This window comes from Vitis vinifera, chromosome 2, assembly GCF_030704535.1.
Source record: "Vitis vinifera cultivar Pinot Noir 40024 chromosome 2, ASM3070453v1".
NCBI classification, from domain to species: domain Eukaryota; kingdom Viridiplantae; phylum Streptophyta; class Magnoliopsida; order Vitales; family Vitaceae; genus Vitis; species Vitis vinifera.
In genome coordinates, this window is record NC_081806.1 from 1,420,279 (window position 1) to 1,446,353 (window position 26,075).

At 34.4% G+C, this 26,075-nt stretch overlaps 4 protein-coding genes and 3 non-coding genes across 9 annotated transcripts; all 7 read left to right on the forward strand.

Annotated features, from left to right (window-relative positions):
* Positions 1 to 2,459: 2,459 nt before the first annotated feature.
* Positions 2,460 to 7,390, forward strand: LOC100259778 (SUN domain-containing protein 5). Of its 2 annotated transcripts, none has more exons than XM_010661140.3 (4): positions 2,460 to 3,113; positions 4,006 to 5,339; positions 5,423 to 5,508; positions 7,027 to 7,390. In XM_010661140.3, the coding sequence occupies exons 1-4, from the start codon at positions 2,957 to 2,959 to the stop codon at positions 7,259 to 7,261; spliced, it is 1,812 nt and encodes a 603-aa protein (XP_010659442.1). In that variant the 5' UTR covers positions 2,460 to 2,956; the 3' UTR covers positions 7,262 to 7,390. The 2 variants fall into 2 exon arrangements, with proteins under 2 accessions (XP_010659442.1, XP_019080454.1); XM_019224909.2 differs by lacking the exon at positions 7,027 to 7,390 and adding an exon at positions 6,530 to 7,014 and having other exon boundaries at positions 2,513 to 3,113.
* Positions 7,391 to 8,992: 1,602 nt separating this feature from the next.
* Positions 8,993 to 13,065, forward strand: LOC100264977 (F-box protein SKIP8). Its single transcript, XM_002265210.4, has 3 exons — positions 8,993 to 9,722; positions 11,708 to 11,904; positions 12,568 to 13,065. Exons 1-3 carry the CDS (start codon positions 9,252 to 9,254, stop codon positions 12,821 to 12,823), a joined length of 924 nt encoding a protein of 307 aa, XP_002265246.1. The 5' UTR covers positions 8,993 to 9,251; the 3' UTR covers positions 12,824 to 13,065.
* A 2,633-nt stretch (positions 13,066 to 15,698) lies between these two features.
* TRNAQ-CUG (transfer RNA glutamine (anticodon CUG)) lies at positions 15,699 to 15,770 on the forward strand. The gene has a single exon. It is a non-coding gene; the product is annotated as a tRNA-Gln (tRNA).
* Positions 15,771 to 15,776: 6 nt separating this feature from the next.
* Positions 15,777 to 21,818, forward strand: LOC100264984 (uncharacterized). The gene is made up of 3 exons (XM_002267007.4): positions 15,777 to 16,094; positions 21,218 to 21,460; positions 21,562 to 21,818. Exons 1-3 carry the CDS (start codon positions 15,865 to 15,867, stop codon positions 21,590 to 21,592), a joined length of 504 nt encoding a protein of 167 aa, XP_002267043.1. The 5' UTR covers positions 15,777 to 15,864; the 3' UTR covers positions 21,593 to 21,818.
* TRNAQ-CUG (transfer RNA glutamine (anticodon CUG)) lies at positions 16,687 to 16,758 on the forward strand. The gene has a single exon. It is a non-coding gene; the product is annotated as a tRNA-Gln (tRNA).
* TRNAQ-CUG (transfer RNA glutamine (anticodon CUG)) lies at positions 17,929 to 18,000 on the forward strand. The gene has a single exon. It is a non-coding gene; the product is annotated as a tRNA-Gln (tRNA).
* Positions 21,819 to 21,935: 117 nt separating the features above from the next.
* LOC100242702 (RNA polymerase II transcriptional coactivator KELP) lies at positions 21,936 to 25,832 on the forward strand. 2 transcript variants are annotated; one of them, XM_002266962.4, is made up of 4 exons: positions 21,936 to 22,247; positions 22,347 to 22,725; positions 23,442 to 23,547; positions 25,449 to 25,832. In XM_002266962.4, exons 1-4 carry the CDS (start codon positions 22,219 to 22,221, stop codon positions 25,541 to 25,543), a joined length of 609 nt encoding a protein of 202 aa, XP_002266998.2. In that variant the 5' UTR covers positions 21,936 to 22,218; the 3' UTR covers positions 25,544 to 25,832. The 2 variants fall into 2 exon arrangements, with proteins under 2 accessions (XP_002266998.2, XP_059598543.1); XM_059742560.1 differs by having other exon boundaries at positions 21,936 to 22,725.
* The last annotated feature ends 243 nt before the right edge of the window (positions 25,833 to 26,075 follow it).

Consider the following 26,075-nt stretch of genomic DNA (forward strand, 5'->3'; position numbering starts at 1 on the left):
AATTTCCTTAGTTGGATATGGAGTTGGGCCGTGGTGATGGGCGCGTAAATGGTCAAGTCATGATATGGCATTGAGCCTATCCAATTTTTGAAAGTCACGTCACATTTGAATCATTTAATATAAATTTATCTATTATGAATTAAAAATAATTATATTTAAAATAAAAATAAAAAGTACAATAATAAGTTAAGATTAAAAAGATAAAGAAATACAATAATAAGTTAAGATTGAAAATGATGCACCACGAGAATTTTAGGTCAAATTAGCATTTTTCCCAAACAAAATATACATTTCAATGTTCTTTTCAAACTAGTCATTTTCTTTATATACTATAAAGAAAAAATAAAATACGAAAGAGAAAGAAATTAATTTAAACAAAAGTTTCTAAATCATATATTTTATTTGGTTGAAAATGCCATTTTGATCCCAAATTCATACTAAAATATGTAAGTTTTTGTTGAATCTGTATTTGAAAGGTAATGTAATAGCGATTAGGATAATAAAAGTGTAATAAAAAATCGAGTATTCTTCTATGTTCTCCATTTTTTTTTCTTCTTCTAAAGTTCTTTCTTGGAAATAAGAAAATATATATTAAAAAAAATTACAATTGAATCAAAGTTAAAGAAGAGTTGACCTAATTTGATGATGTAGAACATCGTCCTCAAGATGCTTCCTATACGCGATGTTAATGAATAATAGTCGCTTCAAGATACAATTCCAATCGCTGGCTCGTAACAATGTCTCCTTTTATGACTGTGTGGAAAACCTATCCAAAATATTGTTGCCCAAGAAGTGAAAAACCCAAAAGAAAATAAGATCGTTGTATAATATTTCTTCAATGTGTGTTTTTTTTTCATAAAAATGAAAATCCTTTTAAAAATAAAAAGATTATGTCTTAGTTATCTTAGAATGGTAAACTGATAAAATCTCATGAATATCAATAAACTCATAAAATCTCATAGAATGTTGCAAAAGTAAACATCACTTGCCTTTTAGTTAAGCAATAATAAAAGGTATAATACCAAGATTTTAATCTCTTCCTCTTTTATAGAAGGAAATTATGACTTTATATTTTAAATAAAATCTTATAGAAAGTAAATTCAAGACGCTTTCCTAGAAAATAAATGAAGTATTTAGGTAAGAGATGCATAAGGAAATAGTTGTTTGGACATAGTTTCCTTTGTTTGATTGACTTAGGCGATCGCTCATTACACTAACCATTGATGATAAAAAGGTATAGTATGTAATCCAATGTTTGCAAAGCTCAATCAATTAACCTAGACAATCGACCGATAGCTTGATCGATTGAACTAGGTCAGTGGTTAGTGTCAAAATATGATCAATTAGTTAAACAATATCTCTTTTTCTTCAAAAGATTTAAAATTTTGACAAGTTTAAGTTCAAAAACAATGAAATTATCTAACTATTCAACTCATAAAACACTTCGAAAAACCTTTTCAAAAATAACTTTGATCAAGTTCAATGTTTTATCCCTTAAATTAATTTTCGTCTAACTTTTAAAAAACAAAGAAAAACAATTTAAGTTCACTATAGATGAATATATAAAGTGCTTTCACACAAATGAAATGCTATGGACTCCTATTACATCAATTCCACCTTACATGAAAAGGTCTTAAGGAGTATTTATCGTGTCGATATCCTTGTGATATCTTCTTGATCCTCAATTTAGTATCGACTTGTTTAATTTTCTTAAATAATAGATATTATCAACTACTTTAACCTTATTTTGTAATTATCAAAATATCACTAAGGCAAATCTTAGGCTAGCAAATTTATTAACCAAAAAACTTATGCTCTTCCCCAACCTTACCTCCAGTTCACTTGGACATTTATAAATATCATCAAATAAAATACAAATAGCGTGAATTAATGCCATAAAAATGACGAATAACTTTGATACTATAATATTATAACGACCTACCTTCTCTCGTATGTATAACATACATTTAGCGCTAAGAGCCAATATCTATATAGTTAAAGGGAAGCACTTTCTCTTGTGTTTATAATATATATTTACTATTAAATATCAAAGGTTGATAGTTGTTTGTATAGTTTAAGGGAACATCGATAAAAACAAACACAAAAAACAAAGACAAATATTTTATGATTTACATCTCTTGTAATTTATAATTATTGATTATTGGATAATTTTTTTATATTTATCATCATATAGATATTTTATAAATTTTATAAAAGTAATTAATTGATATAAATTTTTTTTTAAATACATATATAAAAATTTTAAATGTATTTTAACTTTAGACCGTTTAAAACTTCATTGCAATAAAAAAAAAAAATCTAAATCAATTCCCATATAATCCATCGTCTAAATTGAATCAAATCAAATAAGTTTGATTTTGTTGAATTTTTCATTATCAAAACATTAATTTTTTTTACTTCGATCATAAATGAAGCACGGCTTTTTGGACCCTTGCGGAAGATGGTGGGTACTTTCCTCCATAAATGATAGGAAACCAGCAAGTGATTCACATGGCTGATAGTAATGTCTTGGAAGGATGGTTTCCAATTTCATGGCTTAAAATTTTCCATAATTGCGAATGGCTGAGACTTTAAGCCACTGATTTTAATTTTACTCCCGAAAAGGGAATTAATCACGGAGACTTGGAGCCAAGCAGCCGCTGTTTGTTTCTCGAGAATAGCTTTTGCATTAGCCGTTGAACACTCTCCACATAGAAGGCAGAATTGAAGTAGAAATTTTTGGTCATCCAAATCCGAAGTCCACGCGATTCACAAATGGTGGGAAGCGGTTTCCGCGTAATTGGGAGTAATTGGCCACACAACGACCCAAACAGACCGATTTCTGAGGGAAGTCCTGAGATGAACCAGTGAGGCTTTTGTCTGACCTGACCCTTCAGATTCTCAATCCCTCTCTTTCTCTCTCTCTTCGTCCTCTTCTTCACTCTACGTAAGAGAGATGAAGAAACCTCGAAATGGCTCCATAAATACAAAATTTTGTGGCAACAGTGAGAATAGGAAGAGCTTCTTCGAACTCTCTTTGTCTCTGATCTTCTCACTGTGGTGCCTTGTGTTCTTGTTCTACTCTAAGCGTGGCCTCAGCCATGGAAATGGAGGTAAGTGGAATCCTATGCATTTTTTTCTGGGTTTTTATTTTTTTCTCAGCCATTTTGTTTTTCGGTTTTCGTATCTGTGTTTGTTCTATTTTTATTTTATTTTATTTTATTTTATTTTTCTGGATTTGGAGCTGATCTTTTGAGTTTCGTTGGGGTGTTCGTTTTCCCCTTGCATACACCTACTTTGTTTTTCTGCTGAGCTGACCCTTCTCGTTTCTGTGGGTTTTTTCTAGTTCTTTTTCTTGCCCATTTCTCAGTTTGGATTTTTTGAAAACCCATTTTCCCCCTTTTGCGAGTTGTCTTTTTCTTGCTTATATTCCTAGTTTTTTTTCTCTGGCAAAACCATTTCTCGCTTTTAAGGGTTCAATTTTCTTGAGAAATGAACATTCGGTAAGATTTGGACTTTCTAGGCAATCAAACAGAGCACAAAGAAAGTCCCATTTTAGTTACTTTTGGGTTGACTTTAAGGGGTTTTAATTTTTAACAGCAATATTTTGTATCTTATTCATGAATTTCAACTTCAATCTGCCATTAATCATTTTCCAAAAGATAAATTTCTTTTTTCAGTAAATATAAGTTGCTTGTGTTTGAGGCTTTTATGATATGGGACCATGCCTTTGTTCTTGTTGCAATATTTCATTTACTATCGAGTATAAAAGTGTACCAGCTTTTTTATTTGCTGTGTTTGGTTACTGAGAAAATGCAGTGAGAAGTAAGGGAAATTCAATTTGGACTTATGCCAGGCCATTTTGTTCAAAAGGATAATAAAACTAAGCCCAATAGTTGGAGAAATTCAGATGACTAAATAGAAAAGATGCTTTAGTCACGCAATGTTGCTGTTTATTTAGTTATTTATTCCTTATATTGGACTGATCTGTGTATTTTCTTTCAGCAAATTCACATCCTGACAACAGAAGCATGCCTTATTCTACTGTTTGCAATGGTGAACTTTGCAACAGTGCATACTCATATGTTGCAAATGGAAGCAGTAATCATATGAACGGGACACTGCTAGAGTTTAATATTTCTATGCACAGAAATGAATCCGCCATTCCTCGTGACTCTGAAAATCTGGAGTTCTCACTTAAGGAGACAAGTAGCTTAGAGGAATTAGTCTGGAGTATTCTAGGTTACACTGCTTTAGTCTGTGAAGTACAGCTACAGCCACTAGAAGAACAGAAGAAACATATAGCAGAACAAATACCCAGTGAAAGAACTCACTCCACTTATATAAATCTTGATGAGTTTCGAAACACAACAAGGCAGGAAAGAAGCTGGAGCATGCCTAGTCAGCTTGTGAATATTACCCACCACCTTGAGCCTGATGGAACAGAGTATAACTATGCCTCTGTATCGAAAGGTGCAAAGGTGGTGGCTCATAACAAGGAAGCAAAAGGAGCAAGTAACATATTGGGGAAGGATCATGATAAATACCTGAGAAATGCTTGTTCTGTTGGCGAGAAGTTTGTTGTGGTTGAACTTGCTGAGGAAACGTTGGTTGATGCAATCAAAATTGCGAATTTTGAACATTATTCATCAAATGTAAAGGAATTTACGTTGTCTGGTAGTTTAAGTTATCCAACTGAAAAATGGTTCCTACTTGGTAATTTTGTTGCAGCAAATGTCAAGCATGCTCAAAGCTTTAAGTTGCCTGAACCGAAATGGGTTAGGTACTTGAAACTGAATTTAATCACTCATTATGGATCTGAATTTTACTGTATACTGAGTGTTTTCGAGGTGTATGGAGTTGATGCAATCGAGCGGATGCTAGAAGATCTCATTGTGGCTAATGAAGACCCCACTCCAGGGAAATTTGTGAATCCTAATTCAAGTTCAATGCCTTCTTCAGAACCAATTGACAGGAAAATTAAAGGTGAATTGCAAATTGGGGTTGGTAAAGGTACAGAGAACACTGGTGATGCACCAATTGCTAGAGTAGGCATGACGAAGGATCCAGCGGCCATGCATAAGATTCCTGACCCTGTAGTGGAAGTTAGACAGATGCCAACTGGTAGAATACCTGGTGACACTGTTCTCAAGATCTTGATGCAGAAAGTGAGGTCACTTGAGCTGAACTTGTCTGTGTTGGAGGAGTATATCAAAGAACTGAACCGAAGAGAGGGGAACGTTTTGCCAGAGCTTGATAAAGAGCTATCTAGAATCTCGTTGCTTTTGGAGAAGAGCAGAGCAGAAATAAAGGATCTCTTGGAATGGAAGGAGATTACGGTACTTGTGTGACTGCTGAATTTTATCAAAGGAAAGGATCTTTCTATGCATACATAACCCTTTGGCGTTTTTTTCTCTTACAGGAGAAAGGAATTACGGATCTTGAATCATGGAAAACTGCTGTCTCATCTCAAGTGCAGGAATTGGCCAGAGAAAATGACATGTTAAGGTAAGGGCTATGCCTATCTTATCACCAAATTTCCTCTATCCCTTATTCCTTTTTCAAATGGATGCTCTTTTGGATTGGTTTAAGTTGCCAGGCTCTTTTTACTCTGCCTATTACTTGAGTGGACTGTTCAAATAGCCAGTTTTAGATGAGTTTAGCCCCAAAACTGGACAAATAAAGCCCCTTGAGAGTTGAGCTTGTTGAACATATAGAATAGAAGTAGAAAGTAGGGAAAGAATTATTCTGATTGGTGGGTGGTATACTCCAATGACTTTTGTTTGTCCGAGAGGCGACCGGCGATCAAAATCCCATTTGTCATGGGATTAACACATTTTGTTATGGAAACTTCATGTAGTTAGAATGGAATTATCCTAAACTTCGAAAAATATCAAGGAACATTCATATTGTGTGGATGTTTTAATATATTTGTAGCTATAAAAGAATGTATCATATTGTTATATTTTATGTTTCTAACTTCTGCTACACAAGGAATTGAACTTCAAATTCGGGAAATTCCAGGAGTCCTATACTTCATTTGGTGTTTGGGAAAAGTAAATGTAGAAATGGTATTTGGTGGTGGTCTCCTTTTTATTATTCATCCAATGTTTTACAATCCTTCAAAGATATGAAGCTTTGTCCCAAAATTCAACAGCATGGACACACTAGCAACATCCTGGTTCTGTTTTCCATTGAAACAAACACAGTCCAAGTCTTGGTAGGAAATTGATTTATTTCTTGTTGTTAACTTTTCTTTTCCTTCAAGTTATGGTTATCTAAAGAGATTCCATTAAAGCTTTTTTGAGTTGAAATGAGTGTTCGATTTTTGTATATCTTGATGGTATTTCAAGATCTTCACACATATATACTCATTAGATTTTCTTTCACTTAGGTAATCTATCAATTTTGAAAATCTAACTGTTGAGTTTCCTGGAGGAAGTTCTTTTCCGTTACTGTTTCTTACCTTTTATGATTTTACATTCTACCTATTTGTTATTCAACTTATGCTGCTGCTTCTTACATTTAGGGCTTCCTAGCTGTCAAGTTTTGAGGGTCCAAATCACTTCCATACATTTTCTGCATTTAGGGACTAGAGCTTCTGCAGAAGTTAAGAGCAAGGGTTAAGACTGCGTTCAGGAGTGTTTTTTTATTGGAAGTGCTTTCTCTTTGAAGTATTTTTTGGACAATTATAAGTGCTTTTCCAGGACTTTCCATTGTAGCTGACAGCACAGTTCCTCCATGGACGATAAGTTGAGAAAACTATTCTTATTTTTGAGTTTCTAAATATAATTTTATTCTTTAAAACAGTTAAGAACAATTTTTAAGAACGGTTCTCAAAAGCTGCTTTTTCATAATGATTTTCTCGACAAATTCTAGACTAGGGTTTGATATCAGCTTTTCCCGGAGCCATTCTCTGGCAATGTTGTTTCTCATGCCACCATACAGAATCCTCTGCCATACCCATATAGTTGTTTCTTATGGGCTTCATTCATTTCACTTACCTTTTCCTTTTTGTTGCCACAGGCTGGATGTTAAGAAGGTAGTAACCGAGCAGAGTAGTCTGGAGAACAAAGAACTGGCCGTTGTTGCAGTAAGCTTCTCCATTGCATGTGTAGCAGTTCTGAAGCTGGTTTCAGACCGGGTTTTGACACTTTTTGGGGCGGCTCAGTCCGGCGAGGTTGGCCAGAAAAGTAGAGGTTGGGTTTTGATACTTGTTAGCAGCAGCATGATGATATTCATCACCTTTCTTTGTAGTTAGCTTCTCCCTTTTTACCATTTTGTAGCCATAGAAAACCAGAGCCATTGTTGTCATCTAGCCTATATATGTAATTGTAGCTTTTGTAGAAAATTAAAAATTTTGCAGAAATTCATATTTGTTGTTTAAAAATAATTTTTAATTGTTTTTACTTTTTAGTTAAATTTTGTTTGAAAACTCAAATGTGAAAGGAGTTTTATTGGCTTATAGGTATCTAAAGGAAAAAATAAGGGTATTTTGGAAGTTGCTTTTTGAAAAAGCATTTTTTCATTTTCAAATATAAAAAATATGAAAACACATTTGACAAATGGAAAACAAAAATAGTTTTTAAAAATATAAAACACAAAACATATTTCAGTTATACCAATGGTTGAAAATTTGATAATTGTTTTGAAAAATAGTTTTTAAAGATTGTTATTATGAAATATTTTTAACTCCTTGTGGCTTATTTTTAATCATTTTCTATAAACTGTTGTAAAAAAAATAAAAGAAAACAAATCAAATAAAAAAATTTAAAGATATTATCTTAAAACACTATTTTTGTTTTTAAAAGTAAAAACCAATTTTTTTTGTTTTAATATGTATGTTTTTATTTTTTTGTTTTGTGTAATGAAAAAACTATTGTAAAAAAAAATTACCAAATATAGTTTATTCTTCCCTTTTCATAATCTTATTTTATATATATATAAAAGGAATATTGAATATCTTTAGAAGAAATACAATCTTATTCTATACATGAAAAAAGAATAATGAATATCTTTAAAAGAAATACATATGCTGAACAATATTTAAATTAAGTATTGATATTTCATATTTAAGTGACCATTTTGTAAAGCTAAGAAATAATTGCTCTATAATAAAATTAAAGTTGAAAAAAAGAAAAAGAAAAGAGAGAGAGAGAGATTTAGAGGTGATGGCACATGAACATGAAAAATGTGCATGAGTAAAGGGTCTGACTCAAAAATGGTAAATTTAATATATTTTCTTTCTAATTTTCTTAATAGGTTTGGATGTAAAATTCTGAAAATTATAATATAAGGTATTAATTTAAATAATATAGATATAGGAAAATATTTCTAATATAAAAAAATTGATAATTATTATAATGATTTGTATTCGTGTAAATATTACATGTTTTGAGTATACAGGGACTCTTACGACTTTATAACGAGTTTTTCTTACTTAAATAGACGTGTTTTAAATATGTGAAAATTTATTTTAAGCCTAGAGTGGATAATATCTACACGATTGAGTGTAGATAGTTATAATTATGATAAAATTATTATTATCTGTTATGAAATAATTTTTTTTTTTAAATAATTCATGTTTTATAGTTATAATCTTATTTTATTTTTATTATAAGAAAGAAATTAAAATATAAAGGAAGGAATAAATTAAATTCAATAATCAATAATTAATAATTAATAAATAAAAAGTACATCTTCAAACACATGACAATAGAGGGAAAGGGAGAGGCCCTTCTATGGCGCCATTATACGACGTCGTTGGAATGCTTCATCAGCTCGGCACAATTTGCCTCCTGTACGACGTCGTTTCGTAAACACGATATCACGAAATTACCCCGAAGATTTGGTTGAAAGACGACGTCGTCTGAATATGTTCGTCGACTCAGCCGCCCTCCGTACGACGTCGTTTGAGGAAAACGATATCACGAAATTACCCGGAAACTTTTGGTTTATTTCGAATTTGACCCAGTACACCTTCCAGATTCGACACAAGCACATTCAGTTACAACAAGTCCTCATATTTTACAACTAGGCCCCCCTTCTCTCTCTCCCTCTCTCTCTCTCTCTCTCTCTCTTTCTCTGTGGAATGCGAATTCGAATGAGAAGAGAGTCTTTCTAGGGTTTCGAAACGGAGAAGCGACTGCAAGGCCCTACTTCTACGGCGACGGAGCAGTGCTGATATCGTGTACTCGCGTGGCACTAGATTCCTAGGGTTTCATGTTCTGCGACGTTTTGATGTCTTATGAATGGAGATTGCCTCTAGCTTTGCAGGCGATTTCTCATTTTTGCAGTTTTTAGTAGCGCTAGTGGTGTCCGGACTCTGTTTGGTGTGCGCTCTGTTCGCCGTCCGATTTTCTCCGGCGTCGTTTGGCCGGAAATCGAGATCAGTGGAATCGGACGGGGGCGGGAGTGGGGGTTCATTGAGAAAGGCGTGTTCTTGTGATTGTTTGTGTAGGAGTGCGGAGTCAGGACCGGCGACGGCGACGGCGGCTGCGGCGGCGTACTTGAACGGTGGTGCAGAGGAGATGCTAGATAGGGCCCTGGTGGTATCGGAGCGGCAGACGGGGGCCTCGATGATGGAGCAGTTGGTGCCGGAGATTACGACTCATGCGCTGAGTTACTTGGATTATCCGAGTCTGTGCCGGCTTTCGATGACCAATTCGTTAATGCGGAAGGCTGCGAATGATGATAATGCATGGAAAGCGCTATATCACAAGGTGATTTCTTTGTTCTTTGCCATGCATGTTTGTATTTTGAACTTATTTATGTTTGTTTCTGTTGAATTTCGAGTTTCTTGTGGTTTTATTCAACTAATTTATCTGCAATCATCTCACTCCAAGATTTGAAGCGCTTGTAATCTTGATTCTTTTTTCTTTGGTTGTTGAGAAACTGAGGAAAAAGAATGCATATACCTTCTTTTTTTGCTTTGATAGGCTGTGGAAAAGGAAATTTTGAATCTCGGATTTTTAATATTTGGAGCCTGAAGAGACAAATTCCTCTGTAGAACTAGGCTAATTCAACAATTTGGTTTGGTTGAACCATTATACAAAAGCAACTTCTTATATCTGTTTACTTAATTTATTATAAGAAGGAATTTTTTTTAGCAAAATAATTTTGGAGATTTAGTTTCATTCCAGGATTCTTTGGGAAAGGTTCATTTTGTCAATTGTCATGTATGTCAGTGTAATATAGGACTTATTGATATGTTTCTTTGGTCTTGTGGGTTGGATTATTGTAAGGCAAATTGGGGCTGTGTTTGCACTTTTAGATTTAAGATCAGTGTTTGTAGAGGGGGAAGAGAGAGTATGTGTAGTTTCGGATAGATTGGTGATGTAGGGAGGAGCATTTTAAAATTTTCCTCTATTTAGTTCCCAATTCTGCTTATAAAATGCTCTTTTCCTCCAATATTTCACCCGTTTTCTAGTTTGTAGTCTTAAACCTGTTGCTTTAGTAGGGGTGTGATTAATTGGGAAATAATTGTGGGTTGATTTACTTTAGGTTGTCCATGGATTCCATGTGTGAGTTGCTGTCATCAGTCATCCACATGTAAGAGTGTTTCTATGCTAAAGCTTTTTTTAGTTCAGTACCATTGGTAAATCAGTGTTTCCCAAACAAGTCTGAAACCATTTTTGTCCTAAAATTTCCTTAGTGTTAAGGTATTAATTAGGGGAGGTAGTTTTTTCTCTCTCTCTCCCTTCATTTTACTTAGGGATGGTGCCCTTTGTATACGATTTACCTACTTTGGTGTGCTTTTTGTTAGGCATTGTTAATAATATTTTTGTATTCCCATTAAAAATAAAAAAATCCTTAATATATATGCTTTTTCAAGATAGATTCCTCATAGAAGTTTAGTAAAAATGAAGTTGCTCAACCTTTTTGTTTAAAAAAAATATATTGTTCTTGGTAAGCCTCAGATTGGAGACAGCGGTTCTTTTCTCATCTGTTGCTCCTTGTTGTTGGGTGGTATGATCCTCATTCTGTGCTTGATATGAAGTTCGGTATTTTGTTTGGTTTTCCCTTGACAGCCTTTTGGTAGGATGAAATCTTAAGGCTTTTGGTCCCTAAGGAAAATTATTTTAGCAGCTCTCCTTTGCTTTGCGCTGGTTCATATGGAGAAAAGATTCAAGACTTTTGGAGCTACTGCCCAACTGATTTAGCCTCTGTTTTCTATATTCCCTATAAAACAATTTGGGCTTTTCTGTTTCATATATGAGGTCTTATCTTTCTTTTTGTGTCTTGTACCTCATCGTGTTCTTTCTGATAAAGGAAGGGGGGAAAGAGGGAGGGGTGTTGTTTCAGTTTTGATTTTCATTCTGTCTGTGGGGTGTTGGATTGTTTAGGTTTTAACTTGTCCTTGTTCTCTAGTTTTATAGGCTATTTAACATGTTTAAATTTAGAGCTTCTTCTGAAGTGATCCTGTTGTGCTTCAGAACTTTGTCATTCTACTTACACTCCTTGTCATGTCATTTTTTTGTTATACATAGAATTTTCTTTATTCATTTACCAAGCCACCATACTACTAGAAAATTGGTGTAATGTTTTATCCATTTGAAAAAAAATAAATTAATTTCTAGTCTTATAGAGAGATTAGCAATTAGATTTCCTTCATTCATGGTTCTTTCTCTATATGACCCACTATTATGAGTTATCTTCTAGATTTTCTTCTGTGCATGTATAAACCTTTTCTATATTTTGTTTTTAGGATTTCACATTGGAACAAGACAGTGTGACACCAACCAATGGATGGAAGGCTTACTATGCAGCTACAAGAGCCATTGTGAATATCAATGCGGAATTCTTTAACATCATCAGAGAAAGATCAATTACATCGATGAGTCGTCTTTGGTTTAATGCAGATTATGTGAAGTGTGTTCACGCCTCAGGAGAGCTTTTCACAGGGTATAACACTTTTATACTATTAATTTAATGAGGCAGATTATATCTATTTCTTGGTAGTAAAGTATATTACACGATGCAAAAATACTTGACTTGATTGAGTCCATCAAAAAGAAACTTACCTGGAGTACTTTCCATCTTTCTCAGTTACTGTTCTTGGTTAGGCCTGTTTGGGTAGTTACAGTGGATTATTGGGTACTGATTATATCTTTGAGTTTATACATCAAGACTGCATGGTACTTGCCACCATATCAGACAAATGTGTTTCATGTGCTCTTAAACATGATGTGCAATCAATCGGAAATTATTGATTTACTAGACCTTAGGTGGGTTTTTATCCTGACACTTGATGAGAAGTTTACTTAACAACCACTGATTAAGGCCCCTCGCCCTACAGAGGTTAGCTTTTCCTACATACACTCACACATCCGTGTATGGTCAAATAAGGAATATGAAGAGATGGCATCAATATTTCTGAAGTGAGCCGACTAACTTTTGAAAATAGAGTGCGGATATAATTAACATTTAAGGTTGTACTTGTGCTCTGGGGTCGCCCAAGGTCACAACATAACATGTATTGCGAGAATGCTTATAGTAAAGTAAGCCTCCATTCTCTATTTAAGTCCATGTTGAAGTTGTCTCAGAGTAATCTTTCTCTTTCTTCAGGTACAATGCAGTAATAGAGAGCTGGCAGCTTGCCTTCAACTGGGACCAAGGTGTCGACTTCCAGGTGCGGGATGTAAGGGCTCGGGTGCTTACAGACATGGCTTGGGTCACAATGAAAACTTTCGTTGACATGGAAACTGGGCCATTTAACGTAACAAATGTTTTTGAGTTCCATAATGGCCGCTGGTTCATGGTGCACCATCATAGTTCTGTGCTCATTGATGGAGAGGTGGATCAACAGATTGTGAATGGGTAGAAGAAAGAAAAAGTGAAAAAAAAGAAAAAAGAAAAAAAGTTGGGGGGGAAGAGGAAAAGAGCCAATAACAATATGATGATTAAAAAGAACAATAATAGTTACAAAAAGCATAGTACTATTTGTTGTTAGGAGTGAGTCACCCAGAAATATCTCTTATCATTTCTTTGGAAGAATCCCTTGTAGTCCCTCCAACCTCCAGTTTTGGCTGCTTTGTGGTAAAAAGAGGGTGCCTTTTTCTTATCGATTTTTTTGTAAATTTTGTTTTCGTCTTTTGTATTTTTCTCCTTTTTTTTTTTTTTTTTTTTTTTTCTTTTTTATAATTTTTTTTCAATTTTTTTTTATAATTTATTTCATTTCATTGGTACATAGTACACACATACATGTGAATGGGACAATGAAAGTGAAGCGGAAGGCCTCCGATTGACTGTGGGCTTAGTTTTGGCAGGGCCACAGCCGTAGGAAAAATACCCATGGGCCTCTATTGCAGCACCTTCGAAAATTTCAATCCATTGGATATTCCATCTTTGTGGAAAATGATATTTTTGTTGAATTACATCTTTCTAATGGACAAATGGTATGGGTGAGTGTTAATGATTTTGTTTTTATTTAATTATTTTTATTTTAATGAATTAAAATTAAAAAATATTATAATTATTTTATTTTGAACTAAACTATTTCTAAAATATAATTTTTGAACATCATTGTAATTATTATTTCTGTTTTTATTTTTTTCTATTATCAAATATATGGAGTTAAATTCTATCTCAGATGAGACTATAGTGTTAGTTACTACTCCAAACTGATGGGGTGGTTTGGATTTTTGAGGATTGGTGTTGTCCATGCAATCAGAATCCAGTGTGATATTTTGACACTTTTGTAATCTATGTTGGCAAGTATTATTATTATTATTTTTTTTATGTCATTTCTAATAATTACCAAAAATCAAAATAATCAAAGGTGTTATCTTGTCTGTTCCTTGCTCATAATAGAAAAAAAACCGCTTAGGTGTCAGCTTTCGTAGTCATGATGTTACAAAAGCTAAGCAATTTCCTATTTATTTGGCAACATTAATAAAAAGATTTCTTGCTTTTTATTTTTTTTTTGAAAAAAAATATTAAATTATGAGGTATTTGTTTTTTACTTAATTCTAAATAGAATCTTAATGCTTAATAATATTAAATATTAGGTAGTTTGTTTTTATAGTATTTTATTTCTATTAAGTATTAAAAGATAAAAAAAATCAATATGTTATTTTTTCTATTTAAAAAAAGTTACATATTTTGGTTTTTTCTGTTTAGTAAAAAATTTATAATAAATCATGAAAAAATAGAAAAACAAATAACCTAAATTTTAAAAATAAATTATTTTTAGTTAAAAGCTAAAAAAAATAAACACCATCTTACTCTTTCTCAAAAACAATCCACTCATTCTACAATTTCCACTCCCTATAGTTTGGTCTTAAGAAATTAAATCATTACTTGACTTCGCCCACAAATAGGTTGAAAATGGTCTAAACATTAAAAACATGGAATATTATATAAAAAAAGAATACATTAACTTAGTTGGAGAATAATAATCTGTCATCATGCTTGTAGTAAATTACTTAAAAGCTTTTTGGGTCATTCAATAAATCTTCTTTCCGTACAAAAAATATTGTCATTCAAAAGGCATGTCATAATTTGTATGAGAAGTGAGAACCAATTGGTTTTTGAATCGAACATCACATCTTTTTATTTGAAGTTTCAATCGGATTTGTCTTCCCTAAATTCCAAATGTACGTGGAATAGAAGCTTTGATTGATCATATGATCTACTTTCAACATATGATGATATTGTCATAAAGGAATGATGTATTGATGCGACATTGTGCAAAACCTTTCCATCTTGCTTATAATGATCAACATGTTAGCAAAGTCAATCTCAATATTCTTTGAGTTGACCATAATATTTTTTGAGATAACACATATGTTTGTTAAAAAAAAGAAAAATATAGAAATTTAATGTTTAGCATCAATTCGGACAAACAACCTTCTCAGATAATCCACAAAGTGAATAGATGGCTTAAGTAGAAAAATCATATACTTCTCATATTTTAGCTATAACAACTTTAGTCATATTCATATCTTGAGCTTAAGTCATTTAATGTAATACAAAAAGAATCTTAATTGATTAATTAACCCAACAGGACTCCGGTTAATTAATTATAGTTCAATCTAGATATACAGTTCATTAACTTCTGTGTTATGCAATCTTGTGTAATTTCCAAAACATCTTTATGCACATAAGTGAACAAAAAATCAATTCAATTTTTATAAATTATGTCAAAACTTACATGCTCATTTTCATTTCATAACCTTCCCCTTATAGCCCATAATATTTATAAAGCATTTTAATAATCATCTTTGTTCTATAAGAAAACTAATTTCATAAGAAAATATCAAAATCACATTATTTAGCGTGTACTCAGATGATTCCAAGATATATGCTACCAAAAAATTTCCAAGTAGATGGTTAAAGAAAAAAATTTGCATGGTAAATAGTTAAAAAAAAATTAAAAAATTGCCTAGTGAATGAGTAAAGTGAAAGGTTGTCTTGTGGATAGTTTATGTCAAAAAATTCCTATCTTGTTGATAAAGGTGAAAATTTGCCTTATTGATATAACTAATATAAAAGTTGTCTAGGTAAAAATTCTTTATATGTAATAGATAATATTTTTCAATGAATTATTATCATATAATTTTTGATGTGAGAAAAACTTTTGAGATTGTCTCAACTCAATTTTCAAATTGAGTTAACTCAGTGATTAAAATTTAAGCTGAATTCAAAAAATTAACTTTACTTATTAAAATAATAAGTGACGAGCTCTACAAGCAGAGGGTTCCATGGTCTAGTGGTCAGGACATTGGACTCTGAATCCAGTAACCCGAGTTCAAATCTCGGTGGAACCTCAGCTTTTTGGTCATTTAAATTTTTATAATTCTTTCCCTTCTCTCCTTTCATTATCCGCTTCTTTTTCTCCAGAGTCCAGAGACGAGAGCGGGAATGATAACCACCACCACCACAATCGTCGCAATTCCGCCAACTCACTCCGCCGCTAACCCATGGTGGCGCGGCCCATCATCAACCATCATTAGGTTTCCGCCATCTAAGCTGAGGCCTCTCTCTTCTTCTCCTTCCACTTCTGTCTCTGTTGTTGAAGAAGGAGAAGAAGAAGCGCCTCCTCTTCCTTCTGATGCAGCAGCTCCTCTCCAATCCCAAGATCCTCCTCTCGGGTACCCCTTCTTCCCCGTTTTCTACTCAACTATTCTTATATTCAGCCTCCTCTATTCAGTTTCTGAATAAAATTATGTTATATTTGTATTTAATGCTTTGTATTTGCTGAATAAAATTAAAAGAGAATTGGAATCAACAAGATCTTTATTAGCAATTTTTTTTTTTTTGGTAAATGGGTGTATGTCATAGATGATTTTTTTTTTTTCCTTCTGTTTGTCAATTTGGATGAGCAATAGAAGGGGTTAGAAGATTACAAGTTGAGGGAAAATTGATAGGGGTGAGGAGACACAAATCAGGCTATGGGTGGCACTGAGGAGAATTGGTTAGATGTGCAAAAGTTGAAGAGGCTAAAATGGGTTGGAGAGAAAAGATTGGAATTCCCGTTGATGTATATTTTTGGATGATTACATTCTTTCTTGATGTTAACTTCATTTGGATGATTAAACTCTTTCTTTTTGTTGAGTGGATTGCTGATGTGAATGAGAGAAATGCTTATTTCTACTTTTATAAACAAGGCTTGACAGCAGGGGGTTGTAAGGCCTGTGAATAAAATATCGACAAATAGGAAAATGAGAGGTGGTCATATGGTAAGGTTCCATGGTCTAGTGGTGAGGACATTGGACTCTGAATCCAGTAACCCGAGTTCAAATCTCGGTGGAACCTTCATTTTTTTGATAACCACTACCACCACAATCTTCGCAATTCTGCCACCTCACTCCGCCACTAACCCATGGTGGTGTGGCCCATTATCAACAATCATTAGGTTTCCGCCATCTAAGCTCAGGCCTCTCTCTTCTTCTTCTTCTTCCACATCTGTCTCTGTTGTTGAAGAAGGAGAAGTAGGGGAGGCCCCCTTCTTCTAGTGCAGCAGCTCTTCTCCAATCCCAAGATCCTATTTTTGGGTATCCCCTTCTTCCCTTTTTTCTACTCAACTATTCTTATATTCAACCTCCTTTATTCAGTTTCTGAGCTGAATCATAGTTTCTGAATAAAATTCTGTGTTGTATTTATATTTAATGCTTCCTATTTGCTGAATAAAATTAAAGAGAATTGGAATTAACAAGATGTTAATTGGGCTTTTTTTTTTTGGGTAAGTGGGTGTATGTCATAAATGATTTTTTTTTTTTTCTTTTTTCTTGTTGTCAAGTTGGATGAGCAATAGAAGGGTTAGAAAGATCATATTACATAGTACACTATTTGGGAAAATTCCAAGAGAGTGAATCTTTGGATAAAATTGAGGGAAAAGTGATAGGGGTGAGGAGACAGAAATCAAGCTATGGGTGGCACTGAGGAGAATTGGCAAGATGTGTAAAAGTTGAAGAGGCTAAAATGGGTTGGAGAGAAAAGATTGGAATTCCCGTAGTTTAACTGATTATGTACTTTTTGTCGGTCTGGATTTGCAGAATTTTTATGCTGGTCAATGAGTTATTTGTTTGAGGATTGAATGAAGGGATTTGTTGAAGGATAAGTTCATATACATCATGACTTGTTTGAATTTTGATGGAATTTGAAATGCTTCTGTTTGAATCCTGTTTGAGGAAAATGGGTTTCTTTGTGGATTAGTAATTGTGTCCTCATAATTATTGTTTTACTGAATGGGTTCTTGTAATATCGTCGAACTTTTATAATGGGGTTGATATAAATTTGGTATCATTAATGTATATTTATGGATGATTACATTCTTTCTTTATGTTAACTTCATTTGGATGATTGAAATCTTTCTTTCTGTTGTGAATGAGAGAAATGCTTATTTCTACTTTTATAAACAAACTTGTTTGCAAGGCCTGTGAATAAATTTCGACAAATAGGAAAATGAGAGAGGCCATACTGTAAGGTTCCATGGTCTAGTGGTCAGGACATTGGACTCTGAATCCAGTAACCCGAGTTCAAATCTCGGTGGAACCTCATTTTATTTTTTATTTCCTCTTCCTCTCTGACTATCACACTTGTCTCAATTTCAAGACCACACATCAGCAGTAACTCATGGTGGCACCACCATTGACAACTCAGCTACCATGGATGACCCGATGACCTATTGACAACACAGCTACCATGGATGACCCGGTGACCGTTATTAGGTTTCCATCATTATCAGTATCACATTTGTCTCAGCGACAACACCTCACATCGGCTGTAACTTATAGTGGCACCCCCATTGACAACCCTCATCATATTTCTACCATTATTAGCATCTAAGTTTAGGCCTCTCTGTTCTTCTTCCTGTTCTTACATTGGCAGTAACTTATAGTGGCACCCCCAATTGACAACCCTCATCATATTTCTACCATTATTAGCATCTAAGTTTAGGCCTCTGTTCTTCTCCCTGTTCTTACCTCGGCAGTAACTTATAGTGGTACCCCATGGACAACCCTCATCAGATTTCTACCATTATAAGCATCTAAACTTAGGCCTCCCTGTTCTTCTCCATGTTCCTCTTCTGTTTCTGCTGTTGAGGCAGAAGATGAGCCTCTCAGTTCTTTTGCAGCTTCCAGTCTAATCTGAAATCCACTTCTCTGATATGCTTCCCCATTTCATCACCTAATTTTGATATCATCTGATTTAGTTCGTAATTAATTTTCTGATATTTGACCAACTTTACCAAATTCTTGGATACTATAATTTAACAATTCCATTTTAAAACATGATTTGGAGAAGAGCTTATGAATTTCTGAATGAATGGATGAATTATTTTTCTGGATTTGAATGATTTGCACTTAAATGCTTCATGGCAATCTTATGAATGGGTCAAGCTCACATAAAACTGGATGTTGTTTATGGATTTAATGCTTTAATGAACTAAAATTGAAAGGATTTAAACTGCCTAATTGAAAATTGAAACCAAATTGGAAATGTGGACAAGATTTTAAGATTGAATTGGTTCACTAGACCAGTATTGGGGAGTTTTTTTTGGTAAAGGACAATATATAATAGATGATTGCATATGGTTGTTATTGAATTTAATGCTTTAATTTGTTGAACTAAAACTGAAAGGATTTAAACTACCTAATTGGAAATTGAAACAAAATTAGAAATGTTGACAAGATTTTAAGATTGAATGTGTTCATTAGACCATCATTGGGGAGTGTTTTTATGGTAAAGGATGCTATATAAGAGATGATTGCATATGGTTGGATTAGCAATAGAAGGTAGGAAAGATCATATTAGAGATGACTCTGTTTGGAGAATTACTAAGAGGTAGTGAGCAACCAATAAAATTAAGGGAAAACTGATATGGGTGAGGAAACAGGAGTCACTAGGAAGAATTGGTTTATTATGCAAGTTGAAGAGGCTTAAATGAGTGGGAAAAATAGATTTATTCCCATATTTTAGCAGAATATGTGGCTTTTGCTAGTCTAGGTTGTGGATTTTTTGTGTGTTACTTGTTGAAGATTGAATGAAGGGACTTACTGTAGGGTAAGAACATGTACATCATGCTTTTTTTGGGTGGAAATTGTAATGCTTCTGATTGAATCCTGTCTAAGCAAAATGAGGTTCTTTGTGGATTGTGCTCATAATTATCATTTTACTGGATAAGGTTTCATAATATCCTTGAACTTGTATGATGAGATTAACGTAAATTTTATATTGATTGATGTATATTTTTGTTGATTCAATTTTTATCTTTCTGTTGCCTTCATTGCACATGGATTGCTGGTGTGAACTAGAAAAATGCTCATTTCGGCTTTCATAGACAAATTTGTCTGTAGGTGCTGTAAGGCTTGTAAATAAACTATGGACTAGTAGGAAAATTTGAGATCATCATATACTGTAAGGTTCCATGGTCTAGTCGTCAGGACATTGGACTCTGAATTCAGTAACCCGAGTTCAAATCTTGGTGGAACCTTGTTTTGTTTTCATTTCTCCTCTCTCCATCTGCAACGCTTGTCCCAGTTACAACACTACACATCAGCAGGAACTTATGGTGGCACCACCCATCAACCGCTTTCCTTAGATTTTCATCCATATTAGCATTTATTCTCAAGCCTCTCTCTTCTTCTTCTGTTTCTGTTATAGAAGCAGAATCAGGTCCTTTTCCATCTGATATTGCTCCCTTCCTATTTGAAGCCTTCTTTCTTGGGTCTAATTGTCTAATAAATTATTATGATATTTTACCAACTTTACCAAATTCTGGAATTTTATGTCTTAATTGGTTTAAAAAGGAAAGAGAAGCCCCCTTGAAATGAGAAAAAAAAAGGTGATGGGGCATAAGGCACTCAAAACCCAAGTGACCTTTCTCCTTTGGTCGAGTAATTGGCAAAGAAGATGCTTTCAAATACTAGGGGGTTCTGGCCTTTCCTCTTCCACCAAAGGCGCCCTTTCCTTCATCCCTTGGTTTCAATCAAGGGGGGAAAGTGAGGAAGAAGCATATGTAGAAATAGAAAGAACTTCTGGAGAGAAGGGAACCAATTCTAGGTTTCAACCACTTTATTCATCATTCTTTCTTCTTTCCTTTTACAGTTTATCAAACTGCACTTGGTTGAGGCAAAAATGGAATTGAAAGTTCCAACAATTTGGAAGCATTGTTCAGGATGAATTATTCAAACACGGTGAACCAATATTCTGGAAAGACCATTATGGAGAGTATTTTTCATAAAGAAGTGTGTATTATAGATGTCTATATGGTGCTAGATTAGCCAGAAGATTTGGCAAGCTCAGATTAGGGATAGGCATGTTTGGGCAAATTCTGAGTCACTGAAAATTTGATAAAATGAAAAGAAAGCCAATATGGGTGAATAAAGAAGATTAAGGCCAAGGGTGGAAACTGGGTTTAGATTCTCATATTTTAACAGAATATGTGGTTTCTGTCGGTTTTGAATTTACAAAAATTCTAATTTTGCTGATGGATATAAGAGGCATTTTGTCATGTGATCTTGTGGACTTTTTATCCACTGAGTTATTTCTCAGGAGTGAATGTAAGTCCAAATACATCATCCTTTTTGAATTTTGATGGGAATTGAAATGCTTTTGCTTGAATCTTGTGTAAGCAAACTGAGATTCTTCATTGACTAGTGTCAATAATTACTGTTTTATCTCTGTTTGTTATCTTCGTTTTTAATCAGATTGCTGACATGATAGAGAAAGAAAACTCATTTTCTGCTCCTTTTAACCAACTTGTCTACAGGGGTTGTAAGGCATGTGGGAGAGAGGAAATGGAGAAGGGGTGTAATGGTGAGGGAAGGATCCAAGGTGGGATTGGTACAGTTCCAGGGTTTGGTTGGTGGCCAATAAAGGCTTACAGGCCTTGCCCTGGGTTTGTGGCATCCGGTGGTAGGTATAGACGCCGTGGGCAAAGCATGGATGAGGTTGCCTTTGGAAGGGGGGGAAAAGGAGCATCCATGGCAAGCGACGAGGATGTACAATCAAGGTAGAACTTAAGAGGCATTTTTTTATTCCATTTCTTACACTCCATAGCCCTTCTCTGGCTTGAATATTAAGTATCTCATGCATTCTCCTCAACTCTTCCAGGCAGAAAAAGAAAAGACCCAAGGAGATTTAAAAGGTAGGTGCATTGTGCTGGGATGCACAATGCACAGACTGTGTGGAGCCAGTTGCTGTAATGGAGGTTGATTTATATCCAACCCATGTATCATAGGCTCCATCTGCTACTTTAATCCACCAAAAAAATTTAGAAAGAATTTCAATCTTTCAAATGTATTCAGGTGGGTTTGTGCCATGTTTCTGTAATACTTCTCAAAATCTCCAGTCTTTCCTGCCTTCTTCTATTTGCTGCTGAAGCTTCAAGACCTATCTGGTCCAAGGAAAAAAAAAAGGGAAAAAATATCAATTTTTGATATATCACTACGACTAGGAAGTACATTTGGGCCCTGTCCCCACTTATAATGTCCCTATTTTTTCAGATGCTAAAATCAAGTTTTAATTGTTGAATCCATATGTGTTCAATTCTTTTAATTATTAAATTATTTTTTTAAAAATGTAACTAAAGTGTTTTAAATTAATATAATTTTTTAGGAAATAATTCAGAAGCAACCAAGAAGAAAAATATATATGAAAAATTCTAGCGGTCCAATGAAAATCTAACGGGTGGCCTCGTTCATCTCTGTCCGAAGTGTCTCATGACCGTCTGATGCCGATCAAGATGCCTCTCTGATTTTCGAAAGGCCAATGGTATTTGTCCAGGTGGAACTCACAAGGTATGCGGAAGTTCTCTGTTCTCTTTTTCTTTCCTCGGACCTCGACTGGAATCAGAAAACACACAAAGTTTCACTGTTTTTTGCTTCCAAAAATAAAAGTTTCTGTTGCGAGAAAATGGAACCAGAAACCAGACGCAGAATCGAGAAAACAGTGCTCGAGATCCTCAAAAGCGCGGACATGGACGAGATGACCGAGTTCAAAGTTCGAAAACTAGCTTCCGACAAACTTGGAATCAACCTCTCCGCCCCGGACTATAAGCGCTTCGTCCGCCAGGTCGTCGAGACCTTCCTTCAGTCCACCGAAGAACCTGGACGGGAACCGGAACCGGAACCGGAACCCGATCGGAAGAAGGCAAACACCGAAGCAGCTGAACGAGAACCGACAGAAGAGGAGGAGGAAGAGGAGGTGGAGGAGGATCGAGGAAAGAGTAGTGGTGTTAAGGAGTACGACGATGACGGCGATCTCATTATCTGTAGGGTGAGTTATCGAGTTTTTAATGCTTTCTTTGAAATGGATTTGGTTTGTTTGTGTTTTGAGGACTGGTTTTGGAGAGTGAGTAAACCCTAACCTTTGAGGTAGTGTGATTTATTTTTTTTCGTGTTATTTTGTTTTTAAGAGGTTGTGGAGCTTAGCCGGGTTGAGCTGGGCTGGTTGCGTGTGGTTTTGCACGGCTACGGACTTAGGATTAGGCTTTGTTTGGGTTTGGAGAAAAGTGAGGACAACGGAAACTGAAATTTTGTTGTTCATTTCTTTACATTGCTATAGACTTGATGTTAGGGTCTGTTTAATTTCCGAGAAAAATGAGGAAACAAAAATTGAAGAAATGTTTGTGTGATGTTAATCATGTTACATGGCTGCAGGCTTAGCCTTAGGCTCGGATTGGTTGCCGGGAAAACTGAGGGAAATGGAAAATGAAATGTTATTGTGCATTATCTTACATTATATAATTCAATGTTAGGGTCTGTTTAGTTTCTAAGAGAACTGAAGAAAACGAAAAGTAATATATCAATGACTCAATAGGTCTATAGGGTTCAGCTGAGGGGAGGGTTTGTTTTTCTCGGTTCTCAAGGTTCCTATCTTTCCTATATTTTCTTTGAACCAAATAGAGCCATTTTAAATTTGTTTTTAATTTTAATTTTTATTTTTTAATCTTCTAATGATTGGATTCCTGTTATTTATACGTGGTTATACAGCTATCTGATAGGAGAAGGGTGACAATTCAAGATTTCAGAGGGAAAACGCTGGTTTCAATCAGAGAATTCTATAGAAAAGATGGCAAAGAGCTTCCTTCCTCTAAAGGTAATTAATATGGAAACTTTACTTCCCTTATGTTTGTTGGCTTGTGTATATGTTTTGTTGTGCTTATAGCCTCAATGCACATGTAAAACAAATTTTAGATTATTTTTAGTTCTCGGAAAATTTGAGGGAAAATGCAATGGTAAGAAAATAGAGAGAAAAAAAAGAAGGAAAGAAAAAGTGAAAGGAAAAAAAAAAAGATTTAAAATTAATAAATTATTTTTATTTGCCACTTCGAACTTCTTTTACTTATTTTAACTCATCGATATAAAGATTAAATAAGTTAAAAATTTATAAGTTTTTAACTAGTTTTAATTATATTTTATTTTCTTTGGTATTTCCCATAGGATAACCAAATATGAGAAAATTATTTTCCTTAGTATTTTTTTCTTTCTTTAGTATTTTTGGAGGACCAAATATAACCTTAATGAATTCATTGATAGGGGAAAGTGAAAATTTGAAGTTAAATAAGAAAAAAGGAATTGAAAGATGAGGTTTTGGATCTATAAATAGAAATTTGGTTTGGTGATTCATTAGAAAGAATATGCTGGTTGTGAAATTTTACATCTATATGTTTTGTTAATCTGGTTTAACGTTTGCTAGTGCTTTCTAAACATTTACATACAATCCCACTTTTTCATGTCAGGACCCTTGAAATTTTACTTGATGTTTTAGTTGAATTCATACGTGTTCTTGTTTAGCCCTCTATTATAGTAGTCAAAGTATTGCTTGATGAATGAAATTGTGATGCTTACATATTGATGATTTAGAGCCCAAGTCTGTGCAATAATCAAATTTAAACCTTATTAGCTCAATTGAGGCATTGAATCTTGGTGGTTGTGTGTGAAAGGGAGGGAGGTATTGCTATGCTTAATGTTGGTGACAAGTCATGCCTGCTATTGCTTCCATAGGCTCACACTTGAACCTAGGGTGCTTTGTTGACCTGCTCTCATGGCTTTGTTTACTCTACGTGGCTAGTTAGTTCTGCATGGTGGTGTGAGAGTCCTTTTTTATTTTCCTATTTTCTTTCACAGGTTTGATTTTCCGCTGGTTCAACTCAGCAAGGCTCGAAATCCAACTAGTTACGTAGGCTCTACATATTCCATTTGCGTTGCACTCAATTTAGGGTTCTTTCCCTGTTGGATCATGTGCCTTGAGATTTTGTACTTCGTTTAAAATACATCCTCAGTGTATCCAAGAGTCAGATTGCCCCTCGCACCTTAATAGAATGCTTAATAGAGATTGAGCTAGCTCTGAAAAGGGAAAGAGGTAGTTATGGTTAAGCGTGATTGAGAAATTGGGGTTAGTTGTCCTTGGCTGTGAGTTAAAGAGACTGATATAACTCTCACTTGATTATTCCTTGTGTAAATGGATTACTGCAAGATTTTTGCAATTGGGAAGGGAACAACCCAAGAAGTGGGTGAGCTTCCCATTCTAGTATATTTAATAACTTTGTTGTGTTTTAACTTTTATGTTTTAAGACATCTGGCCCATATGCCCTGATGTGTAAATAGCATATTTCATCCTCTCATATAGAAGAGAACTGCTAGGCTATTGCAAACGTTCTCCAATCGTGAGACTTCAACCGCCCTCCCCCAGGTCAACCTCATCAAAATATCTTTGAACGGTCTGTGCAAGTTAGGGTCATCTTGTTGGTTAACCCTTTCATTTTGCCTACACTGTCAGTCTTATGTGTGTATATAATACTTAAATGGGTTTATCTCTACTTCACATTTGCTCATCCCCTCTATGCTTGATTCGATAGCATCCATTTGCACAAGGCTAAGAAGAAATGTACCACATACACATGCTTCTTGTTTTCTCTTCCTCTAGCCCATATCTAATTGTATGTGTTCCAAGTTTTTCCTTCTTATCCAATAGTAACTGGCATTTTGTGTTCTCAGGAATAAGCTTGACAGCAGAACAGTGGTCAGCCTTCAAGAAGAATGTACCCGCAATAGAGGAAGCCATCCAAAAGATGGAGTCAAGGTTGATGTGAGAACATCATGTTTGGGGCCGCCTGGAGCTCTGATCTTTTGAACCTTGACTCATGGTTTAACAATCTGATCTGGGTCTGACAGCTTGTTATTTCATCTCTGGATGTCAGCAGATTTTCCTGTAGATCTGCTGCCATGTTTTTTGGTCACTGCAGACGAACCCACGGGAGTCAATGTGGACTATCTTGAAACAGTATATGCTTTTCGATTTGGTATTGTGTATGGTATATTATATCGGAGGTTTTTTATATAGTAAAAAATTAAAAAACGCATTTTTTATTTTTCTTTTAATTTATAATTTGTGGAACATATATATTATTTTATTTTTCTCTCAATTTATAAATTGTCGACATTTTAAATAGTAAATATAATAATTTTTAAAAAGAAACAATATAAAAAATAGTTAAAAGGAACATTATAGCGTTATATCTCGAATTGTATCCTATCATCTATGCATTATAAGATATACCAGACGAACGTCGAAAATGAGAACACACTCCCAAAATTGTTTAGTCGTACGAAAACAAATGGAAG

Coding starts and splice junctions, on each gene's coding strand:
- LOC100259778 (XM_010661140.3), top strand. CDS start 2,957: ATGAAGAAACCTCGAAATGGCTCCATAAATACAAAATTTTGTGGCAAC. Junction 3,114..4,005: donor CCTCAGCCATGGAAATGGAG/GTAAGTGGAATC, acceptor ATTTTCTTTCAG/CAAATTCACATCCTGACAAC. Junction 5,340..5,422: donor TGGAATGGAAGGAGATTACG/GTACTTGTGTGA, acceptor TTTCTCTTACAG/GAGAAAGGAATTACGGATCT.
- LOC100264977 (XM_002265210.4), top strand. CDS start 9,252: ATGGAGATTGCCTCTAGCTTTGCAGGCGATTTCTCATTTTTGCAGTTT. Junction 9,723..11,707: donor GGAAAGCGCTATATCACAAG/GTGATTTCTTTG, acceptor TTTTGTTTTTAG/GATTTCACATTGGAACAAGA. Junction 11,905..12,567: donor TCAGGAGAGCTTTTCACAGG/GTATAACACTTT, acceptor CTCTTTCTTCAG/GTACAATGCAGTAATAGAGA.
- LOC100264984 (XM_002267007.4), top strand. CDS start 15,865: ATGATAACCACCACCACCACAATCGTCGCAATTCCGCCAACTCACTCC. Junction 16,095..21,217: donor TCCCAAGATCCTCCTCTCGG/GTACCCCTTCTT, acceptor ACTTGTCTACAG/GGGTTGTAAGGCATGTGGGA. Junction 21,461..21,561: donor GACGAGGATGTACAATCAAG/GTAGAACTTAAG, acceptor CAACTCTTCCAG/GCAGAAAAAGAAAAGACCCA.
- LOC100242702 (XM_059742560.1), top strand. CDS start 22,219: ATGGTATTTGTCCAGGTGGAACTCACAAGGTATGCGGAAGTTCTCTGT. Junction 22,726..23,441: donor GCGATCTCATTATCTGTAGG/GTGAGTTATCGA, acceptor GTGGTTATACAG/CTATCTGATAGGAGAAGGGT. Junction 23,548..25,448: donor AGAGCTTCCTTCCTCTAAAG/GTAATTAATATG, acceptor TTGTGTTCTCAG/GAATAAGCTTGACAGCAGAA.